The sequence below is a fragment of the Physcomitrium patens genome, chromosome 24 (assembly GCF_059467195.1).
Source record: "Physcomitrium patens ecotype Gransden chromosome 24, ASM5946719v1, whole genome shotgun sequence".
NCBI classification, from domain to species: Eukaryota; Viridiplantae; Streptophyta; class Bryopsida; order Funariales; family Funariaceae; genus Physcomitrium; species Physcomitrium patens.
This window is the reverse complement of record NC_143433.1, coordinates 4,686,641-4,710,381: the sequence shown is the minus strand read 5'-3', so window position 1 is coordinate 4,710,381 and position 23,741 is coordinate 4,686,641. Positions and strand designations below refer to the sequence as shown.

Genomic DNA, 23,741 nt, shown 5'->3' with positions numbered 1-23,741 from the left:
GCATATGGAGGAAGAACTATCCTTATATTACGATGAAGAAGGCCACAAAGCTAGAAACTGCCCCAAGAAGTAAAATGGACACATTGTCAAGACTTGAGGCGAATTTGTTCATAAAAATGAAGATGCCTAGCTATAATAGGGACCGTGCAATTGGACAATTTAATACCACAACAACAATCAAGTTCTTCTCTTTCCACTCAACCTACCCATTGCTTTATCATTCCTCTATCTTTTGGCCTTCAGAAACTAAAAACCTTAGTGTTATTAGATTCAAAAGTATTTGCTTATTTTTTAGACGAAGAATTTACTAAACATCACGAGATTCTTCTTGAACAAAAACCTAAACCCATTCATGTAGAAGTAATAGATAGACGACCTTTATTGTCTAGTAGTGTCACTCATGAATTAGAACTTATAGAGGTGACGTTTAAAGACCATAGTAGTTATATTATTTTCAATATTATTAAAACTCCATCAAACCTTATTATTCTTGGTCTTTCTTGGTTAGAAATGCATAATCCATCCATAGATTAGACGTTACGAAGGATGATATTTCCTATAGAATATTCTGAAAGTAAGCCTGTTAAAAGATCTCGAATCAAAAAACCCTTATTTATTACAGCAAGAGCGTTTGTAATATTGTCCAAGGAAGGCACAATATTTGTCATTTATGTGACTCCAACTAGCGGAGAGAAGATTTTGATAGTAAATATATCAAAGCAATATAAAGATTTTGAAGACGTATTTCAAAAGAAAAATGTCGATATGCTACCGGAGCATCGACCATATGATTGTGCCATGGACTTGTAAGAAGGAGCACAACCACCTTTTGGCCTAATCTATAATTTATTGCAGACGGAGTTTGCGGAAGTACATTGATAAGAATCTAGCCAAGAACTTCATTTTTCATTCGAAGTTGCCAGTTGGGACACCAATCTTATTTGTGAAGAAGAAAAATGGCTCACTATAGATGTGCATGGATTATCGAGGTCTCAAGAAGGTGACAAAGAAGAATTGTTATCCATTACCCTTAATATCAGGTCTTCTATAGCAACTTGGGTATGCAAAGATCTTTACAAAGATTGATCTAAGGAGAGCTTATAATCTCGTGCGAATCAAGGAAGGAGACGATTGGAAGACAACTTTCAGTATAAGATATGGCCATTTTGAATAGAATGTTATGCCTCTCGGTCTTACCAATGCTCCGGCAGTCTTTCAACACATGATGAATGACATCTTTCGAGAGCACCTTGATAATTTTGTTGTCATCTATCTAGATGATATTTTGATATTTTCCAAGAATGTAGAAAAGCATGAGAAATACGTTCGTGTAGTCCTTGAAAACTCCACAAGTGAGGACTTTATGTTTAATTGGAGAAGTGCTTGTTTAACCAAACTGAGATGGAATTTTTGGGATTCATTGCAAGTATGGAAGGCTTGAAGATGGATCCTAAGAAGATGGAAGCAATCGTATCATGGGAAGTTCTAAAGACAATTAGAGATGTACAATGCTTTCTTGGCTTTGTTAACTTCTATTGGATCTTCATCAAGAATTATTCTCAAGTTGCTGCTCCGCTTACTCTATTGACATGTAAAGACAAGCTCGAATAGAGACCTTTAGTGGAAAAATTATTTCAAGATCTTAAGATGACATTTACTAAGGCTCTAATCTTAATACATCCAGACTTTATAAAGGCCAACTATTTGGAGACTGATGCTTCAGATTTTCCAATGGAAGTTGTACTTTCGTAGATAGGTGTAAACGAGAAGCTTCATCCGATTGCGTTCTATTCTCAGAAGTTTTTTACTCCCAAGATCAACTATGAGATTTTATAGCCCTCGATATCACACAATGTATCAATAATGATAAGTTGAAGGTGGAAGGAGATCTTTTATACTTTGACGAGCAGTTGTATATTCCATAGGGACCAGCATGACTCCAAGTTCTCCAATCATGACATGGCTTTCCAACTGCATGACATTTTGGATTCAATAAGACCTTGGAACTTATTTCTTAAGATTTCTAATGGCCCCAAATGTGGAAGGATGTTAAGGATTTCGTCCTCTCTTCTGACATTTGTTCAAGATCCAAGAACCCTCGCCATCATCTTTATGGTCTTCCTCAGCCATTGCCTATTCCACATCGGCCATGGTCTTCAGTTTCTATGGACTTTATTATGAACTTGTCGCCATCAAATTCATTTGACAATATCTTTGTTGTGGTAGATCGACTTACAAAGATGGCACATTTTGTCCCTTGAAAGAAAACATCGTCAAGTAAAGACATAGCAAGGCTCTTCTTTGATAATGTATATCAGTATCATAGTTTACCAAATGATATCATGTCGGATCGAGGAATCCAATTCGTATCAAAGTTCTGGAGATCTCTCTTTGAGATATTGAAGGTAGATATCAAGCTTTCTACGACTTTTCATCCTCAAACTGATGACCAAACAGAACGAGTGAATCAAATTTTGGAGTAATATTTATGATGTAGCATCAACTATCAGTAAGATGATTGGATTGTATATCTATCATTAGCTAAGTTTGCATATAACAACACCCTACATACATCAACTCAACAAACACCATTCTTTTTCAACTATGGGTATCATCCAAAGCTTGATTTGTTGAGTCCGTCAATGAATAACAACCCGACAGCTGAAGGATTTATGAAACAACTATCGCAGCTTCTAACTACGTTGAAGCTTTAATTGTAAACCGCCCAAGAAGCTTACAAGGTGTCCGCAAATAAATTTCGAAATCAGATACCTACTTTCAAAATTGGAGATAAAGTATGGCTTCTTCGACGGAATATCAAAACCAAGCATCCTTGTGACAAGTTGGACTACTGGAGATTGGAACCATTTGTTATCTAAAAGTAAATCAATCCAGTGGCATACTATCTAGGATTATTGGCTGCTATGATGGTACACCTAGTCTTTCATGTTTCTTTGTTGGAGCCTTATCGAGGGTCATCTTTTCTTGAAAGAGTGTAATGTCTGCCATGTAGTATTGAAATTGAGAACCATGAGGAATAACAAGTAGAAAAGATACTAGATTTGCGATGTAAGTGGGAGAAATTGGAGTACCTATTGCATTAGAGCAGCTATGATATCAATGAGCCCACATAGGAACCAACAGAAAAACTTATCAATGCGTTGCAAAAGGTACAAGAGTTTCATTGATGCTATCCTCAGAAACCTAAGTCCTTTCGATGAAAGTTTTTTAGTGAAGTCCCATCTCCTTGAATCCTCTTAATCCTCGGCCTTACAAAGAAGGGGAAGAAGGAACTTCTAAAAGACATAGTTAGAGACTATACATCTGTAACCTAAGCCCATTCTTCCATGTTTAGTGCTTGTTTTTTTGGTGTGATATGGATAGTCAAGAGATAGATATCATACCAGTCATATCCTCTCTACCGAGTATCTTACAAAGACAATTCTGCGATGAAGAACCGCATGTACCACAAAGACGATGGAGGATACCTAGTAACAAGTCGCTAGTAATTGTGTTTGAGGTAGAAACTGCCTATGATAATCTTCCCAAAGGAATGTTTGCAAGGCATTTTCAGAATGAAGACACAGAAGTTCATGCCTGGTCGAAAATCGAAGGCGTAAGACACTATCGTTGATTACAAGGACCAATGAACTACTTGTCGTATGAACAATAATTAGATCGTATTGCAAATACTATGCCACAAATTTTCAACTTCTTACATTGGTATTGACTTACAATAGGAGTGCTTCTCGGAGACCTTGAAGCTTAAGGGGGGGTGGGAGAGGTGATGTCAAGAACATACATTAAGAAGTTGTAGAAGTTTCTAGAAGGTTCTAGAGAAGCTTTGTAGTTTATAGAAGCTACTTGAGAAGTTTTCAAGCTCGTGGAAGCTGCTTGAGAAGCTTCTTGATTTGTAGTATATATATGAGCCAAGACTGAGAGGATCTTCAGTCTCGACAACACACCTCTTGGAGCTCTAGCTCACCTCTCTAGTGTTATTCTTGTATTCATCTGATTAATCTAGTTCTTGTCGATTCTTCTTGAGCTTCTTATTTAGATTTCTAGTCAGTATTCTAAATTCGTGACATAAAGTGAGTTGATTCATTGTAAGCATTAACTCCCTCAATTATTCTTGCATTTGTACCATTGCATGTTTCATTTCAAGAAGCTCTGCCATGATAATACTTGAAAAATAAATGCCTATTATTACTCAAGATAAGTAGAAGAGGAGACTTGAGGACAAAGATGATATTAAGAACAATATTAGTTTAGAAGAGGGTAATCCAAAACTTCTAATATGCTTATGTCTTATCAAAAAAAATAGATAATCCACTTTTATTCAAGAGAAGATAAATCTCTAATATTATAAGAATACCCTTGTCAATTTATCAAGGACATGAACTAAAAGAAGATACATAAACTTGAAAAATCTATGTCAAAAGAAAAGTAAAAAAATAGAAATAAAGTAGTATGTATATTAAATGGAAACTAGAATAGCTATTGCTAAATGATAAGGAAACTAAAGACTCTTAAATCTAGACTAGAAGCAAGAAAGGAGTTGAGAAGAATGAAGATGGCTTCATTCTTGTTTTTATATATACTATCTAATTAAGAGCTACGTAACAATGTTCTATAAGACCTCTAATATATATTGACTTTGCAGGATATAGGCCTTAGCTTATAAGGCAAGTTTTCTATGTATGGACCACATAATTAGCTTATTCTTCAAGCTACCAAAATGTGTGGCACATGGCCAACTTGTTGACTACGTTTTTAATCTAAAAAGTCAATTAAAGACACCTATAAAATCAAAGCAGCATCTATAAAGCTCCTAAAAAGCTTTTATAGAGGATATTATGGAATTTACCTACTATTATCTACTATTATCTAAATCATATAAGTAATTATTGGTTTACATGTATATGCCTGTGACAAAACGCCAATGAAGATGGCAGTAAAAATATGTTGATTGTACATATTATTCAAATAGAATTTTATTCATATTAATTATTTTTATTATATAATAAGTATTGAATTGTCTTACATGGCAAAAAGTTACTATAAGAATTATTGTAGATGCTTGAAAAGGAAAAAAATAAAATTAGTTGAAATACTTCAATATGAATTAAGATATATTACATGCAAATGTATATCAAAGACTAGCAAATATTTTTGGAAATGTGTAAAAACCAAAAAGTTGATATGCAAAATCTAAAATAGAAGATAATTCTTTTGTCATTTCATATTGAAAGTTCAAAAAATTTATTTGAGATTTTTTAAGATTCTATAGCCATTGATATTTTTAATATCCAGATATATTTGGTACAATGATTATAAATTTGTTGTCGCAAGAAATCTCAAGTACATTATTTTTAGGAAAAAAACCAAAGAATTATCTTGAGTTAATAGGAAGAATATTTAAACTTACGCATTGTATATTAATTGAAGATATTTATAAAGATTACATTTTAGAACATGCACTTACAAGAGTGCATACTATTGAGTTTTTGATAAGATGTCTTTTGTATATGTATTTTTTTTTTTGAACAAAATAGTAGAGTAGAAGATTTGATCAATATTGATAAGATTGTTTATAAGGAATTTTCTATTAAAGAAAAAGATCTATTGTTATATAAGACAATTAGCACTTGTATGGTTTATGGTTTATGTGGACCTTGAAATATGCAAGCTCTATGCATGAAAGGTGGAATATGTCAAGAAAAATATCCAAAAGAATATTGAAAAGTAAAATCAATTGATGTTAATGGCTACTTTTAATATTATAGAAAGAATGATGGAAGAACTTTCAACATTGGTAATTATATTGTAGACAATCAAGATGTTATTCCATATAATTTTATTCTTAGTAATAAATATAATTTTTATATCAATATTGAGGTTTATACTTTAATTCATGTAATAAAATTTATTCATAAATATATCTATAAAAGTAATAATAAAAATTAGAAAAAAAGAAGATGAGATCAAGGAATATATTGATATATAGTATATTAGAGTTTTAGAGGCAATATGGCATTTATTTAGAATAAAAATGTATGAAGAAGTTTCAAATGTGGTTTGATTGATATAGAATATTCTTGGAATATACCAAGTAATTTTTTATCCAAGTAATGATACAAAAAAATTCCTAGCTTATAGAAAGTGGCAAAAAATAATTTAGACAATATTTTTTGAAATGTATGAATTTATAGAGATTATTTAGTAATATAAGTATCAAGAATTTTTACAACATTTAAAGTAGAAGAAGACTTCAAAGTAGTAGATAGTAATAGTACATGGATTTGTAATTGAATGATTATATTTTATTAATTTTACTATCAAAAATAGATTCTATGTTTGGCTTCTTCTAACAGTGGTATATGGACCATGTTCATTTAAAGATTTGTATATTGTAATTGGAGTATTGCAACCAAATTTTAAGAGTACATGCTTATAAATGAGATTTTTAGAGAATGAAAAAAAAAATAGAATCAATGCTTGGAAGTAGCTTCTACAATGAAAATGGAGAAGCAATTAAGAACATTGTTTACTATTATTCTTCTTCAATATTTACCTATACATCAAAAAGAACTATAGAATAAGTTTAAAGAAAGTTTTTATGATGATATAGGTTATCAATTGATTCAAAATTATAAAATTATGGGATATTAGATTATATAGTATATTTCTTTAATGAAATTCTTTAAAAATCAAGCAAAACACTAGAAAATTTTCTATTGATGATGTAGAAAGAAATTGGAACAAAAATACTACAATTCAAATGTTTATGGAATATAGGGCATAGAATCATCACAAGCTAAATCAAATAGTAGAAAAATGTATTCAAAAGTTGAATAGTGAACAAATCACTATATATTTGTATATCTTTGCTTCAAAGAAAAAAAATCTTAAAAAATTATATTTTATAGGAAGACTAGCAGGAAGTAAAATAAAAAAAATTGTATATAATACAATAACAATGAAGTTCCAAAATGATAGATAAATTATTTTGTAAGTTGATTCTTTTAGGGTTGCAACACAAATTTTAAGTGGTAGACGGGTTGTACACTCTATATTTAAAATTTTGCTCCATCTTCATAAAGATTTATTTTATAATATTACAAAGAACACATCATATATAAATGTATAAAAATAAATTATTCTTATCATTTGGAATAAGATACCAATACAACATTATTATTATGTTGACGTAATTGATAAACTCTTAAAAACATAAATAGCACTAATTAGTTATTTGGCCAAATTTTTGTAGTCTTTGAGAGAGATTTTGGCAAATTCTTCTTGTTGTCATTGAAGGCTCAAGAGAAGTGATTGTTGATGCTTCTTTGCAATAATCAAAGATTTGGTCTAATATTTAAGTCTACAAGTTGATCAAAATATGTATCTAGAAGGTGTATTTGATGAGAATCAATTATTTGCTTAAGAGCTCTTAAAGATATACATTATACAAGATTGTTTTTTTTAAGAGTTTATTTTTATTTTTATTTTTATTTAATATATTTCTATAATATATCTAAGAATGGTTTCCATTTACAGATTAGAAATGGATCAAAAATTTTAGATCCATTGAAAAGTACAATGATTCTTCTATACTGAGTAAAAGTAGATTTAATATTAAAAGATTTGATTCAAGTTGTCTATTCAAGATCTAATGAAAATAAGACACTTGGAGATGAATATTTCATTGACATGTCTATTTTATCTACACAAAGTTATGATGTTGATGCTTTAAACAAGCATGTAATGAAAAAAAATTCTAAAATTTTATATATTTATTTTAGTATAAATATAGTAATTATAGAAGACAATGCCAATAATGGTAATTATTATCCAACTAAGTATCTCAGTAGCTTAAGTCTATGTAAATTGCTCCAATCAATGTGTCCAATGCCTCTTCAAAAAAGCTTACCATTGTAGCAAATGGAACGAAATATGTGATGTGGAAAAACCAACATACTGTGTTACAACCAGCATAAAAACGTGGCCAATGACACGGGTTTCAACTAGTATATATATTCACATATATACATAAAATAAAATACACACAGGTATTTCCAACTTCCGTCAACAAGACAAAGAGCGCCCCCCGGTCGTGGGCTCCAAACTTCGGGGATGTGACGGGCGGGACCCCAAAGCCGTCCTCGGGAAGGGGGGAGGGCAAGCAGGGGCTGATGGCCGTGGCTGCATTTGAACCTGGGAGCCCTCCCCAACGCAGGGAGGCGGGCCTCCCTGGGCTCCCCCCCCCCCCCCCCCCCATTTTCCATTTGCTCCCTCCCCTACACAAGCTGCGTTTTGAATTTCTGTCAAGGGGCTTGTAATCGAAGTTTCCACTTACACCCTCACACACAAACAAACGAGGTCTTCCTCGTCCTGGTGCAGCAATAATGTAGCCTCTTCTTGTGTGTGATTGAGTCGAGTTTGTGGCTCAATCAGGAGAGGAAGCCATTGCCACACGAGATCGCAACACTTGTACAGCTTTTTAGGGTTCGCTGCTGATCCCTGCATCCCAGACGGAGACGGAGGAGGAGGAGAAGAACTGCAGATTCTCGCTTGGTTCACTGAAGTTGGGGTTGAAGGTTTTTCGTCCTTTGGATGAAGGTCAAGGTGTTGGAGAAGTGGTGCTTTGACGTGCGACTTGTCTGAGATAGTCTGTGGTTCTGGAACGGCGTTGGTAAGGGGTTATGGGATTTTAGAATGATAGGTTCGTCCCCATGACTTGAGCGTGGATAAGAGGTTTTATTGAGCTCGATGCAAGGACGGGGCTTTTGACGTGTAATGAGAGCTCTTGCACGTGTGGGATTAGGAGTGTGGTGATGTTTTTCTCACTTTTGTGGTGATGGGTATGTAGTGAGCATTTTTTTTCGGAATTGAAGAGCAGCTCATTCGACTGGTTAGGCTTAGGATTCTCGGGATAGACATGTGTTAGTGGGTTGCAGGAATTCGACGTTCTACGAAAATTTCATCGATGGCGGGGATGTTCCAAACGCCGATGTTCAACCAGCAGCCAGCACAGCAGATGCAAGCACAACAAGGCGGTGGCACACAGATTCATTTGTTGACCAATGACAAGATGCCTGTGTCATACCAAACCAAATGGGCTGATATTAGTCCTGAGTCGCAACAACTCCTGCTCACGATTGAGTAAGTGCAGTCGCAGGTTTTCTGTCTTTAACGGTTGCCTTAATACCTCTGCTGTGAAACCTATCGTCTAATCTTGCCCGCGCTCGGTTTGCACATATTTATCTTTGCTGCTGTATCTTCATAGTCAGAAATGAAACCTTGGATGTGTCCAGAGTATAATTGTACTAATGCCGTTGCCGTGGTGGATGTGTATGTTTTAAAGCGAATTGATTCTGTTATTGGCTGATAATGCGTTTTGAATTGTTAACTTTGTCCCTTTTCTAAGTTGAAGTGAAAATGACACTTCTCATAATTATGTCGTTTTACGAAATCAAAATTAGGTTAACAAGTGCATTAGAAACTCAAGAGTATTTAATTGGGTTCTCTACTAGGTAGGTTATGAACTTTGTATCTTCTCCTGAGCAACTTTGATCGTGTGCCCACATGACCCTGATTGATGATCACGTCAAGGTCTGACAATTCGTTTTCTTTTGCAGAGAAAGAGTGCGAGAGTACAGGGAAGAGAGCCGACGGCTGGAGCAAAGAGAGCAAAATACGGATTCGAGTGTCCTCCACAAGAGCTTCGAGTATGATGCTGCTCGAATTTTACAGGTAATCCTGTCTATTTACATATGTAAGGAGGATGAAGATCATAGAAAAGTCAATTAACTATGACGAGTGGAAGTGAAAAATACCAATTCAATTATCTAAACCAGTTTTTTTCAATGGTTTGTTGATGATATTGAATGCAGCTCTTCTGACTTGATCCTTTTAGTGCAGGAATTATCTGCAGTAGGAGGAGCCATAGAGAGGGAAACAGCCGGAGTTCGAGAAAATCAAGCTGATGCTAGTTTACAACTGTTACGACATGCTGAAATGGCAGTCCGATCGTTTCTAAGTTTGCGACCACGTTTCATCGCTGCTCAGGCTCAGCTTTATGACTTCTACAGTGGTATGCCAGCAAGACCAAGTCCTTTTTTACAGCAAACGGTTATCAGGTATACTAATGCTTCTGCTACTGAGCGACACACTATCGTTACTGCAAATATAGTTTGATTGGATAACGTTGGAACGACAGCGCACTCTAAATCAGTTCTTTGTTGAAGCTAGTACTTCACTGCATTTTAATCACCCCCATCTGAGCATAGAGTTTTCTATTAAAGTTAAAATCAGTAAAAACAATTTCCGAATGATTGAATATATCCGTTTTATTGCGCTGTTGGCTTTGCCTTTTTCTAGAGTTCGGTTTAGTCGGCAGTTTTTTTTCGCGAACACGAACGCTCAGCATGCCCTCGTCTGATACATCTGAATTCCCTTTTCCAGGTTTGAAAACCAAATGGCTGAATACAGGCAGCGCATCGAAGAGATGGAGCGGTTATTACTTGTGAACACTGAGAAGGAAAACAGTTATGGCTCTCAGCTGTCGTTGTTGCAGTCTCTCCCTTCTGTCATGACCAACGTCCACGACTTCTTCATCCATGTTGCTGCTGAGGTATGTATGTTAAGGGACTGCTGTCACCTTACTGTTGCATCGTATGTTTTTCTCGAGGATTGTATCATCTAAGCTGAAATTCAACAGAGAGTCTTGGTTGATTCCAGGTCGAGGAATTGCACCAACACACTGGTGCAATGCGAACTGCTTTCCTCCAAGAGAGGCACCGACGTGGTGATGATAGTGATCCATTCGTAGAAGCTGAGCGTCGGGCAATTGCTCAGCGAGATGCAGCTGCCAAACGTATTGTACATCCAACCCTCCATCTGCCTGCTCCCCAGACAGTCACTCCAACTGCTCCAGTAGGCACTACGTCGACACCCGGAATGTTTGGAGGAACGCAACCAGGTATATTTCAAATCCAATCTTCGACTCCTGTGGCATCTCAGTCACTTTTTGGATCAACTCCTACTCCCAGTACAAACCTTTTTGGATCAACCACTCCTTCTACGAACTTGTTTGGTTCAACTACTCCCAACCTATTTAGTTCTACTCTTACTACGACTGGGGGATCATCGTCTTCGTTGTTTGGGAGCACATTGGGCTCAACTACTCCTCAAGGTGAGTTTGAATGCTTAACTTCATTACTGTACTAACAGCTTGTGTTCTATGAGCGAGTTGGTGTGCTGACATCTCAGCGTTTTTTTTTTTTTTTTTGGCTCTCTAAAATTTTACTAATATATGATATCTGTAACTTGCAGGGTCTACAGCTGCCGCGTCCGGAGGGTTGTTTGGTACTCAGACACCAGCTCCCTCCACTAATTTATTTGGCTCTCAAGCCCCTGCCAGTTCAGGTTTGCTTCTTAAGATTATGACCTCAGCGTCGTTTTTCAAGAGCCTTCATGCTGTGTTTCACAAGCTATTGTTGAGTTTCCTTGGCAACAGTAGAATAGATACTACTTATTTTTTCAACTTGGTATGAAATTGTGTATATCTCATCAAGTGCGTAGTGGGTTATTCAGTTTCTCTTCTCCACTAATGCTTTAAACTATATTTCTTCAGGAGGTATATTTGGATCGACACCAACCCCTGCAGCAGGGGGTTTGTTTGGCCAACAGACGCCTGCTGCTTCAGGGGGTCTGTTCGGCCAGCAAACTCCGGCACCATCTGGTGGTTTATTTGGTACACAAACTCCTGCAGCTTCCGGTGGCTTGTTTGGCCAGTCGACTCCAGCGGCGTCTGGTGGCTTATTTGGCACACAAACTCCAGCTGCAACTGGAGGCGTGTTCGGTGCTGCTTCTTCCACACCTTCACCTTTCAGCACTCCTGCACCCTCTGCCTTCGGTAAAACCTCAAATGCCTCGTTGGCTGGGCAGAGAACCATTTGCGTTTTTTTCTAAATTTTATCTTATTTCACTCAACATTACGACTTCTTGATAGCAACAGTATGCTTATTCCATTCTGGGCACAAAGCAGCTACTGAAGGTTGGTTGTTTTCGTGTGTTCCTGGTCTGGTATTCACAGGTTCATTACTCACGACACCCTCGGCAGGAACAGTAAGTTTTTTTGCACGACATTCTAGAATCCTCTTCATGAAATTCATGTTCTTCATTTGCGAGATTCTACTATGAAATCATGACCATTGACAATACCTTCGCTGGGTGTTTTTCAGACTACGACAGCCCCAAAACCTAAGCCACGTGGCACACGTCGAAAGTAAACAATTCTTGTGTCTTACTTTGCAACAAATTTTTCTGCAGTAGTGGTGTCTGCAGTAAGTTATATCTGCACTGGAATATCACGTGATGTGTAGAATGGTTTAGGCATTTTATCCATATGCAAGCGCATCATCATTCTGAACAGTTCAACTTGGAGGAAAGGCTCCACTAGATTGTTTACATCTGAAATCTACTTTAACCTTTGTTGGAGTCCTGGAGAAGACCAAATAGAAGATGTGTCTGAAGGTTCTATAATTGTATCTTTCTTTTTATAACTGACAGTCCACAGGTTGTATTCTGCAACGAAAGTTATTTTGGATTTATTCGCAAAGAGAAAAGTTTTCAACCTGGGTTATACCCGATTTGTAGTTCACGAGCATATTCTTTTGGTTGAATCTTGTATACGAAGTCTTGTGGGTTAAATGGTGTTTATATACTATCAGTTTACACATTAACGAGGGGGTGATATGATGTATGTGATAAGTGCATTTCTTCAGATGCCTGTTTCTACACCTTTTTTGCAGGATAGCTTGCTTTGACTTAGATTGAACACTAAGTCTTTGTTACGTACCAACCATTTACACAAAACGCGGGATACATGTAGTGATTATGAATTAAACGTCTTACCTACTGCACACATATTCTCTCTACGATTTTGAGTAAATTTCACCGAGTTATTTCTATGAGAACTTTGAGCCAAGTATTGAATTGGAATTTGCAGATCAACCCACATCCATATTTTATTATCACGACAACAACTCACTGCTACAATGTCAAAGATGAAAGTGCCGAACTCATTGCTACAATATCCAAGGGTGCATTCGCTGAACTGCTCACTAATATTATGCTCAGCACTGCTTTGCTCATCCTGTGAGTGTAGGCGGATTCTAAGACCTAGATGGTACCCACCAATTACCCAGTATGTACTCCTTCGGCAATAGCGGAGCGGGTTTCCACTGCAGATTTCTCACTCGACATCTAGCTACGAAATGTCAAATAAATTGAAGATCGCTTCTTGTGCACTGTGCATTAACTAATACAGAGACATGTTGTGCCGACAGAAAACCATGCAATAATTGCTTGCACAGTACTCATTGCCCAATAAAGCGACTTCCACCCGATTGTCTCTCTATAAGTGGCTTATACGCTGGTCTCCAAAACTTACTGTCAAAAATTTGTACAGCTGCTCCGGCTTATACATCCTCAGTCAGCTCAGTCGTCGTGCTTCCGCAAGTACGGATCTATAGATTATTGAACCGTGACGCACTTAACTTCCACATCCGGTGTGCCGCACTCAGTTTCAGTGTAAGATGGTAAAGAATCCACTACGGATCTGTCGTCCACGTCCAGGACTTGAATAGGTTGGTTGGCATCTACTCCGTCCGACCGCACAGCAACTTCTACTTCATTGGCATTAACATCACCAGTAGTAGTGGATCCAACTGCTGCTTCAATGGATGGAGTAGAATCCAGTCTTTCCACTTGATCGATTGCCAAGAGATTTTCAGCTGAGGTGACCAGGGAGTGAATCGGTAGCACGGATGGATCTCTCAGGTACGATGGAATGAACTCTTCTGCGTCTGGATTCATCTTCTTCGGTCGCGTTGGTGTAGGAGATGGAACCTTACGTAGAGGGGAATGAGCCTCATCTAAGGGAGCATTTGGAAGAAAATGCGGCATGAAGTGGGGAATCATGCCATGCATGATACCCATGTGTGGCAACGGATCGGCGTAGTACAAAGGGAGGGGTGCCAAGGTTGGATGGGGCACCTTGCAAATGGGAGTAACTGCCACGGTAGCCTGGACGTGAACGGGTGGAACGGCAGTCTGAGGGCAAAGACCACCAACTGGTGGACTTCTGCCATCCTTAAATGGGGTCACAGCGACAGCTCTGGCCTGTAACAAAGGCTTGCTCGTTATGACATCATTCGGGTTGAAAGGTGGAGCTGCGGCTGATAGTCTCTTCGCTGCAGCAGCAGGTGAATCATCATCACTTCCAGGGGATGCCACATCGTTTCTATCTAAAATGTCCGTAGTTTCTTCAGAACAACTTTCAGTAGGGTTTGTGGCGGGAACAGTCTTTTGTGCTTCAATGGCTTCGACTGTTTTGTACTCAAGCTGTTCATCTCCATCTGGAGTTTCTGACACCGATTTGACACTAAGTTCACTTGAGTCCTGAGGAGAAGTATCAAATGATTGAGCAGGAGGTGAAGGCTCGACGGCTTCAATAATACGTTCCTCCGGCTCAACCTCCGCCTCTGCAGATGATGGAATAGAGGGAGCAGATGAAGTAATCATCTCTGGAACATCGTCCTTATTATCGACGTCTTCCTCAGCGGTAGACTCCACCAAAGAAGCCTCTGCTGAGGAAGCATCCACAGAAGTAGCCTCTATCGATTTCGTTTCAGATGAACCAGGTTGTGCAACATCAGTCTGAGGTGAAGCATCCGAAACAGCTGAAGCCTCCAACGCTGAGCGTAGTTGCAACATAGATCCTGGAGAAGTGAGAGCAACCTCTTTGTAGGAAAAGGAACCTTTTCCAGGAACTACCTTAGAAAACTTGATCGAAGACTGGCGAACAGGAAGTTGAGACACTACGGCCTCATGGTTTTCACCCTCGGTTTCCTTTTTCTCGGTGTTAGGTTCAAGTACTACAGGCGCAGTGTCTACCACAGGAGCTATCTTAGTTGAAGGAACAACTTGAGAGGGGGCTGCAGGTGTCCTCCTCACAGGTCCACTCATCTCTTTCGAAGAAGGTTTCTCAGAGTTTCCTGTAACACCTGTATGTACCTGCAAATTTTCATTGCTGTAGTTGTTCGCCTTAGGTCCGCTGCTTCTCCCAGCACGGCTATAATCCCCTCCACCAGCATTGCCTGCACCTCGAGATCTATGATAACTAGATAAGCCTTTGTGGGATGAATCTTGACCTGAATACCCGTGAACGGGTCTCCTCTTGTTGGCTACGGACCTAGCCCTGGGAACGGCTTCCTGCCAGCCTTCTTCATCATCTAGAGTTATTAACCTGTCAACTCGAAGAGCTTCAGCATCGTTGGCTGGTGAAGGAGAAGGCACGATCTGCCCACGATCCAAATCAACTTCCAGTGAAACAGACTTCTTCGCATCCGCTGTAGGTTCAATATCTACTGCAGTCACTGGGACATCACTCTCAATGGAGCCCTCGTCGGAAGTCACAATTTGAGATGCTGAATCAAGACCTGTCGGTGCACCTGGCTCTTTTCCCTGCAGCTGATAGCATTTCGGTGGTCAGGGGGAAAAAATCGAAACATGAAACCAGTCCTCCAGAAATCCTTCCTTCCAGTCAAGCGATAGACTCGTGGGAGGATCAAAGAACAACACGGCGAGACCACGTAGACTACAATCTAAAAAACGCTTGAATAGAAACACACAGAAAACCTATCTCCTGCATCGATCACGTTGTGAAGGCCATCTAGTGTCCTTTGAAATAACACGAGAAGTATCCAGTTGAACGATGAAGTGAGTCAACCATCTTAAGTTTTGACGAATTCTTGAGATGGGAAAGAGTTCCAAATAATAGTGGTGTATTGTACCTTAGCTTTCCGCGCCTTCCGCTTGAGGGCATCTTTGTCTTTCTGCTCAGCTTCGTTGATGTATTCCAAAAGATCCGAGACACTACAGGAACGAGACCTTGCTAGCATTAGGTTTGAGCAAGCATACTGCTTGGTAATGAGCATTACCTATATTTTGTACTTCAACACAGCAAAGAATCTCTATGAAATACAACTTTGTAGGAATTCCCATCGTTTCACAAATCTAGTGAGACAGGTAGACCGGCAATAAATGCCCCAACAACACGCATATCATTGACCTTTTTCCTTCTAATTCTCGTAAATTGCAAGACTATTCAAAGTGACGTGAATGCGGAAATCACCTTAGGTGACCTTTGCTAGCAATTGACGCATCAGGCTTTGGCATTCCCATTCGGGCAGCTTCCTGCTGTTCTAGCGCTTTAGAATCGAAGTACTCTAGCCAGGCGGCTGCATCCTGTGTGATCAGCACAAACGACAAGTTCAAAAAAACGGACTAATGGATGACACAAAATCTTACTGACAGAACTCACCGTGATATTTCATTATTCTCATAAACAGTAGTGATAAAAAATAATTCAAACTTCTATTTTCATGTGTTAAATGACGAAAAACACATACACTATGTATCACACTAAAGGAAAGCGGATGAACCTGTGTTCGAAGGTCATCAGATCCAAGTTTAGTTTGCAAAATCTGTAAGGTAGTTTGCTCATGCTGAACACTGAGGGAGTAAGCCTCCATAAGTGAAAGCGCAATTGCAATTGCGTGGTAACTTGCAGCAGTCTGCAACAGAAGTACTCAATTAGTAAATTTGCAGTGATAGGGTAAGTGTTAAAGATGAAACGACTTGTACTCGAAAAAAATTCAACAACTAGTGTTACAACGAACCTGAATGTGGTCAGCTCCCAGAAGCCGCTGATTGCACTTCAGAGCCTCATGTAAATAACGAAGAGCCACATGGATATTTCCTAGACCCTCTTCCATCATGGCTACATTGATATATGTCGCAGCAGTATTTGGGTGAGAAGGACCGCATATTAAATGTAGCAAGTAGAGAGCTCTATTAACATATCTGCATTCCAACAAAATAAAAATTGAGCGGCAGTCCTTCCCGTATAATTCCAGTTCAAAAATCGGAACAACTAATCATTAACGATCTCAAAGACACTCTGATCTTAGACCATTCTCCAAAAAGAAACCTGTGCTTGGGTATTAGAACTTACTTAAGTGCCAACTCGGTGTGTTGAAGACGATAGTAAAATACTGCCAGATCACCATAACTTTTCATGGTATCTGGGTGGTCAAGTCCAAGTTCTCGCTCATTAATGTCCAACGCCTTCTGTTGATAAATTGTTGCCTGATTAAAGTCACCTGTATGATATAGCACTACTGCCAATAGACTATATGCACCAGCAGTCATTCGGTGATAAGGTCCACAAACAGCCACCAACTTCGCTAAGGCCTTTGTTCCATAAGCCACAGCATCATCCAGTTTCCCCTTATCAAGCGCTGCCTTAGATGATTCCAGCAGTGTCCTACCGTCTGCAGAAGAGCAGGCAACCTGCTTATAGACTGGAACCATGCTGATAATGTCGGCCTTCTTAAAAGGCGTTGCGCAATCGAAAGCGTAGTCACGAGGCGCAACTTCAATTCCCACCTTGTGACACAAGCCTCGAAGAACAGCATACTTTCGAATATCCGCATTCGCTTGACTTTGGTCAAGTTTCCAACCAAAGCGCTTGCTCACGAATATCTTCACCCATTGAGAAACAGCAGAGGTTCTATCCTCTGACGCAGACCCAAGCATGAAGTTTAGGGCTTCGGCAATATTTGCTGACAAATCAGATGTAGATTTCGTCGCGGCCACAAGGGCCTGCAACACATGCTTGTATGCACGAACCACCATTTCATGCACACAAAGAGCTTGGACATGTGGCAATTTAACAGCCAGTTCCGCCTGCAAAAATTGATGACAACTTCAAATTTATACAGCGATTTTCACAAGTTGAGTTATGGTTTAAGTCTACTGGCAACATTGGAAAAATGAGAAGGTATAAAAATAGAAATAAATCTAGAAGTGACCTCATGGGGAAAAGAAAAATGCAAACTCATTAGTTATAAGCACTCACCACTCTCCCCAAGGAGCGCATCTGTAGACCTCGAGTGTGCATGAAATCCGTGAGGGTGCGCCCGTCCACCGGAGACAACTCAAGGGATCCAAAATCGGCCACCAACTTTGGAAGCGCGACGTCTTCATAATAGTGACGGGCTCCGTCCATTAACTCTTCTAGTGACTGTAAGCGGAAAACCAAGGAGTGAGAAACTGACGATTATTAAAGGGACGATGAGAGGTGACGCCAGAAATTGAATGTATGGTCATTTCATCGTAAACGCAATTGTTTACGAACATACCTTGCAGGCAAGCAATGCAGCCGACTCGTTAAGACGAGCTCGAGCACAAGGAGGTATGTGTTTCAACAACTCTGCTGGTACAGAAAGCTCGGGCACTGCATTTCCGGCTTTCTGTGCAGAGTCCTCTGCACTCTGAGATTGCTCTGGTGGTGCACTTGCAGACTTAACAGTGGTCTTGCTATCGCCTCCCTTACTCTCTTTAGCAGTCGACTGCTTCCTCTCCTTCAAAATTGCTGCCTCTGACTGCAGGTGTTGCACCCAGCAAGCACCAAGCTCCCATCGCATGGATGATGGATTTCGGTCTTCTTCGCTCTCCAGAGTGGTCATGCTCTTCTGAAGTATTGAGGTAACAAGGTCCCGTGCGTTTTGGATCTGCTCAGCGTCTGCAGCCGTACGCGCACTGCCTTTCACTTTGCAGTGCAAAAGAGTGCGAAGGCTTCACAACACAAATTTCATGTGATCAGTAACATTCCAAACCACATTCAGCAACGTTAAACCAGTAATTTGGATCTCATAAGAACATTCAACTAATGATGCACTGATATTCAGCTGCGGACTGGATAGTTCTTTAGTCACCTGTTAACATTTAATGCGTTCGCCCCACCATCAGGCAGATCGTCAACATCTACGTCAGTGGATGCATTCTCTTCACCTTCCTGAACAGGCCCTGCAGCTTCAGCCAGTACAATATATCCCCGGTGGCGAACGAACACAAGCACCAAGGATGCAGTGTCCTGTAAACCAACAGAAATAAGGGATGCATTAGAGGTGAACTCACTACCATTGGAAGCCATAGAAAACTATGATACTTCCACGCGCTAGAAGACTATTCTTCTTCAAAGACGTGAAAATTTAAACTTGGCACAAAGCATTACATGGATAGTGGTGCTTTCGTTTGCAGTAACTCCCTTCAACAGATTTCTCTTAGCTAAATCCGCCTCTCCCAATTCCGGAAATTGATTAGATCCAATCTTCAACTCTGTCTTCTTAATTGTATCCGAAACATCTCTTCGTAGTGAAAATTTAATGTACCCTCTCTCTTCAGAGAATACTTCATCTTGCAGGCCACCGTCGTAGTGTTGCTCAATAATGTTGGTCGCCTGCATTAAATATTTTAATATTAGTCTCGATGTGTAGTAATGCAATTGTCACGCAGATGGATTGGGTGAAGGTCTGAATAGAGAACTATACCTCAGTCACCGCACGATCAACAAAATTACTATGCAAGAGAAACGCCTTCCGGTCTCTAATCTCACGTTCCTCCGGTGTAGAGCAAGGCATCGTGGCAAGAGTAGTAAAGTCTTGTGCCCAATTACGTACACAACTTAATTCATTCTTCCCTCTACCTCCTCCATTACCACCCCAGGCACTATCTTCAGTGGGGAGCAGAGGAAACTCCGAAGGGGCATCGGCTGCCACTGGAGGAACTACCCATGTGTTGGATCGGAAGCCATAAGGAAGATTGCCAAACTGAAAAATCGAGATAGGCAAGTCAGAAACTATTCTCTTCAATTTCATTCAACTGAGCAAGTGTTTACACGTGGGTCCCTCAAATAACAAATTGGACAGATATCGGGTCATACCCTATTACGTTCCAGAAGTGCTCTCATAAGGTCATCATAAGCCTGCAAAATAGGTTGAGAAAATCGGTTAGGAACATGTAAGATTCGGAACTTCAATATAACAAAGTCCAGGGATTCAAATCAGCGCAGCGACTCGTTCAATAAAAAGTCGGTGAAACAATCATGTTCACCTTCGAAAACGCTTTGCTGAGACTCCGGAGAAGCACAACCAGTGAATGGTCATGATAGAGCTGCTTAGTGCAGCTAGAGAAACCTTTCTCATTAACTGCTACAGTTACAAGCTTCCCATTGCAAAGTCTCACGTCGAGGACGAGGAAATTGGTTCCAAGGTTGTTTTCCGATGAACTTCTTGACGATCGCCGAATAACTGCATGCGGCAAACAATGATCAGACCCACGAAACTAACTGTGCTTTACTCCATGTAAACTTCTACAGGGCTCGAATTCAGCAATACATCACCTGTGTTCATTAAGAAAACCAAAATCTATAGTCCAACCATCACCCGCTCGGAATGAAATCAAAGTCAATAATCTTTCAAAAACATAAGTCTAGACGCGTATAGCGGGAGAAGCCACTCATAAAAATTAGGAAAACTCATAAAACTGTCTACATTTCGAGAGGAAGCACATTGGAGTCCTCGACGGCTGTAATGCGTCAAACTGTGCTCATTAAAAATCCAGAATGTACATCCCAAAAGTCACTCGCTCTGCGAAATCACAGAGGAACGAACAGTCGATCAACCATGTAGGAGCCTACTCACATTGAATTGGGGGCGTGATGTGAGAAAAGGAGAAGAATTCATAAAATTGGCCAAGCTTCGAAGGAGGGCACATTCCAGCCATGTCACCCCTTTCCGTGGCCTCCTTGGCTGCTGCCATAGCCGCCATGGCCTCGGGCTTTCCTTTCAAAATGAGCTTTTCCCGATTCAACCTGGCAGAAGCGGCATTCTCATCAATCTCAACCAGAACACCGTTGGCAGCCTTGCCAGCCTCCGAGACGCCCTCAGAAGCAGCGGATTCGTCTGCTTCCGCACTCGAGGTGCTATTGTCCTGCTCCTCTGCCCCATCCTTAGATTGGGTCTGATTATTCTTCAATTTCGATTGTTGCGAAGGCCCAAAAAAGTGCGTACATGCAACAATATCTAAAAGCCTCCTAACATGAGCCACAGCCGAGTCAAATGTATAGTCCTCTGCACAGCAATGTGACGAACAAGCGGAAATTCAATACCCATGGAACGCAATGTACGTGTACGTAATATTTCTTAACCTTTAGTTCTAACGGAAATCCTCTCCAGTGACAACCCATCCACTGCCAACATATTCAAGCCGAGTAATTTGAAAACTAAAACCTCGGAGGAAATTAGGAGAAAGACTGGACACTTTTATTTTGGACTTCCGAAGATAAGACAATGTGACACGTCGGCTTGAAAGCACCACATTCCGCACTAACCTTCGACAATGGTGAGAACACATGGCTTTAGTGCGGTGACCTCAAATGAGTCTCGCAATTTATCTCCTCGGACCTGCAGATACAAGGAAGACACATTTCGAGAAGAGGATTGTGTTAGGTGAGAGATCTACGTCCTAGCTGTAGAAACATAATCCAGATAAAAATATACGGTGTCAATTGCGAATTCTCAGATATATTCCCTTCTTGCTTGCAGCTATATCAGTACCCATGTTTTCACTCCTTGACATACCCGCTACTCTAATCACGGCCTTGCAGCGTAATTGCAAGGTGAGACCGCCAAGACAAAATTCACGTATCAGAATTTTTTAATCAATATGATTGAACTGTCCTAATGAGCCGTGACCCAGCTAAGACAGAGAATGCAGGTAGTACACAGGTTGAGGTACTTGCCTCATGCGTGAAAGAATAATTAGTAAGGTGGCAGGTTTCTACGTTCACTGCGAGCAACCGTCGTACATCAAGAAGGCGATCTGTCGAGATTGCCTGCGCAGGAAAATGATGTATGGTTCGTCATTGTCTCTACATCATTATCTTAAACCATTGCAAAATCCTGAACTCTCCGTAAATAATGAACACACGCGGACGTTGGGTCAAAGTGGGAGTTGTGTGAGCGTGAGAACGATGTGGAGTACTCACCTTCAATGTGACTTGATTTTCATCAGGAAGCACTATCTGAAAGTCCAATACAGCTGGAAGAACTGCAAAGGCACAAGTGTAACATATCGGTCAATCACAAATCTCATAAAAGTAAATGGCCTCTAATGCCATCGTGAGCGCGGATATCCGGCCTTTGTACTACATATTCCAATTTCAATACAGAATGCTTTTCCGCTATCCGTGCCTTACCCATTCGGCACCGGGGAGAGATACACACACAACCGCGGGTCCCAAAATGATAATGCGTGCACACAGGTTCCCACAAGCTTTCCCAGGACATGAGGACAACAAGTTACGGAGCAAGGAACAGAATCAATTCTCACTTTTTTCCTCCCTCTTCTTCTTCTCTCCCTTAACCTTCCCGACTTTAGCTTTTCCGGTCCTTGGAGCCATTCTATTCGCGCAAGGGGGAGGGGGGCTTAGTCGAGATTCCCAAGTGCTACCGCGGCAACAGTCCCTCAATGCGCACTTGGGAAAAACCTCGCCAAAACCTCGAAACTCACACCAATTCTCCGGAAACGAGGTGCATGAGGACAGTCACAAAGCTGCGACCAGTCCACAGCGAAACCAAAAAAAAACACGACACAGCTGCCACACGCCCAACTCAAATTAATCCTCCCGCAATGACCCAACCACGGCAGCGACAATCAACTCCGGTCCAGCACCACTTCCGGAATTCCAAAGCTCGTCTCGCGACCAAAGCATTCCCAACCACCGAATTCCCCCACCAGAACTCTCTCCCCAAGTATCCACACCCCTCGCTGCTGATGTCTGTTTCGAACTTATCTCGCTTGCTCTCCCCGCCCCCCAGCTACGAGAGCAGTTGAAACAAATTTTCTTTAAAGACCCACACCAGCAGCTGGAACTAGAAAACACCCTCAATCCAGCAAGCGCAAAAGGTTATCATGTAGACCCCCTAGCGCTTCCGCTCAGTCCAGCAGAGGTGGGGGGTGCTAGCGGATTGGGGTGAGCGGATGTAATGAGATGAGACTGAACGAGAAATCGTCTTCCCGCAAATCCAATCCGTCCTCGCCACTGTTCTCAATCCACGCCGGAGACCAGCCTTCATCGTTTCGCAATCGTTGCCGGTGTATCCACCCCTCGGGCTCATGTTACACCCGCGAAGATTTGCATGAATGCCACTCAAGGCGGGAGCGGCGATTCAGAACAAATGCCCGTCCCCGCGCGCACCCCATACCACCCCACCCCACCATTCCGAGAGAGCTTTATCCGTTCCTTTGTGGTGAGAACCCGAGCCCCGAGTAGAGTCCTTGGCCGCGAGCCGGATAAGGAGCCGCTCGATCAGCGATGGGCGTTTCCACCTCTCATCTGATTGCAGATAACCCAATTATTCTTCACCACATTGGACTGCTCTACCAGGAGCTTCCCCGTACTCAAAGCGCCGAATCCTGATTGCTCAGATGGCGTCACGGCATTCATCTGCATCTCGCTACACTCTCCTCCCCTCCGCTTCACCGCCTGCATCCCCTTGTCTCCCATGCACGAATTGAGAGCGTCTTCACCACTTTTTTCCCCGTGTCCACTTCCTTTAACTCCCAACCGTTTGTTGCTGTTCCTGCCCACTGCTATTGTCATTGCTGATTTTGTTACTGTTTGTTATTGTTGTGGTTGATGTTGTTTTTCTTCTTCTTCCAGCTTCGCAGTATCGCAATCGCGCTGCGTCTCATTCGTGGCTGGTCTAATTATATTTCCCTCTCTCCGGTCGCGATAGGGTGGCAAATATCTGGACGCTGGATGC

General features: G+C 40.7%; 2 protein-coding genes across 6 annotated transcripts; one reads left to right on the top strand and one right to left on the bottom strand.

Moving 5' to 3' along the window:
* The first annotated feature begins 8,269 nt into the window (after window positions 1–8,269).
* Window positions 8,270–12,646, top strand: LOC112276728 (nuclear pore complex protein NUP58). Of its 2 annotated transcripts, none has more exons than XM_024508351.3 (9): window positions 8,270–9,162; window positions 9,639–9,753; window positions 9,922–10,139; window positions 10,465–10,633; window positions 10,741–11,194; window positions 11,335–11,427; window positions 11,636–11,917; window positions 12,098–12,129; window positions 12,246–12,646. In XM_024508351.3, exons 1-9 carry the CDS (start codon window positions 8,987–8,989, stop codon window positions 12,291–12,293), a joined length of 1,587 nt encoding a protein of 528 aa, XP_024364119.1. In that variant the 5' UTR covers window positions 8,270–8,986; the 3' UTR covers window positions 12,294–12,646. The 2 variants fall into 2 exon arrangements, with proteins under 2 accessions (XP_024364119.1, XP_024364120.1); XM_024508352.3 differs by having other exon boundaries at window positions 8,303–9,162; window positions 10,741–10,981.
* Window positions 12,647–12,994: 348 nt separating this feature from the next.
* Window positions 12,995–22,887, bottom strand: LOC112276727 (protein REDUCED CHLOROPLAST COVERAGE 2). Of its 4 annotated transcripts, none has more exons than XM_024508350.3 (18): window positions 22,306–22,887; window positions 21,962–22,023; window positions 21,716–21,808; window positions 21,305–21,377; window positions 20,616–21,044; window positions 20,026–20,222; window positions 19,856–19,897; window positions 19,464–19,742; window positions 19,148–19,372; window positions 18,849–19,006; window positions 18,273–18,708; window positions 17,990–18,154; window positions 17,084–17,817; window positions 16,749–16,932; window positions 16,512–16,643; window positions 16,202–16,314; window positions 15,861–15,942; window positions 12,995–15,537 (listed from the first exon to the last, which is right to left on the bottom strand). In XM_024508350.3, the coding sequence occupies exons 1-18, from the start codon at window positions 22,373–22,375 to the stop codon at window positions 13,540–13,542; spliced, it is 5,472 nt and encodes a 1,823-aa protein (XP_024364118.1). In that variant the 5' UTR covers window positions 22,376–22,887; the 3' UTR covers window positions 12,995–13,539. The 4 variants fall into 4 exon arrangements, with proteins under 4 accessions (XP_024364118.1, XP_090103331.1, XP_024364117.1 ...); XM_090247205.1 differs by having other exon boundaries at window positions 12,995–15,531; XM_024508349.2 differs by having other exon boundaries at window positions 12,995–15,531; window positions 22,172–22,845.
* Between the last annotated feature and the right edge of the window lie 854 nt (window positions 22,888–23,741).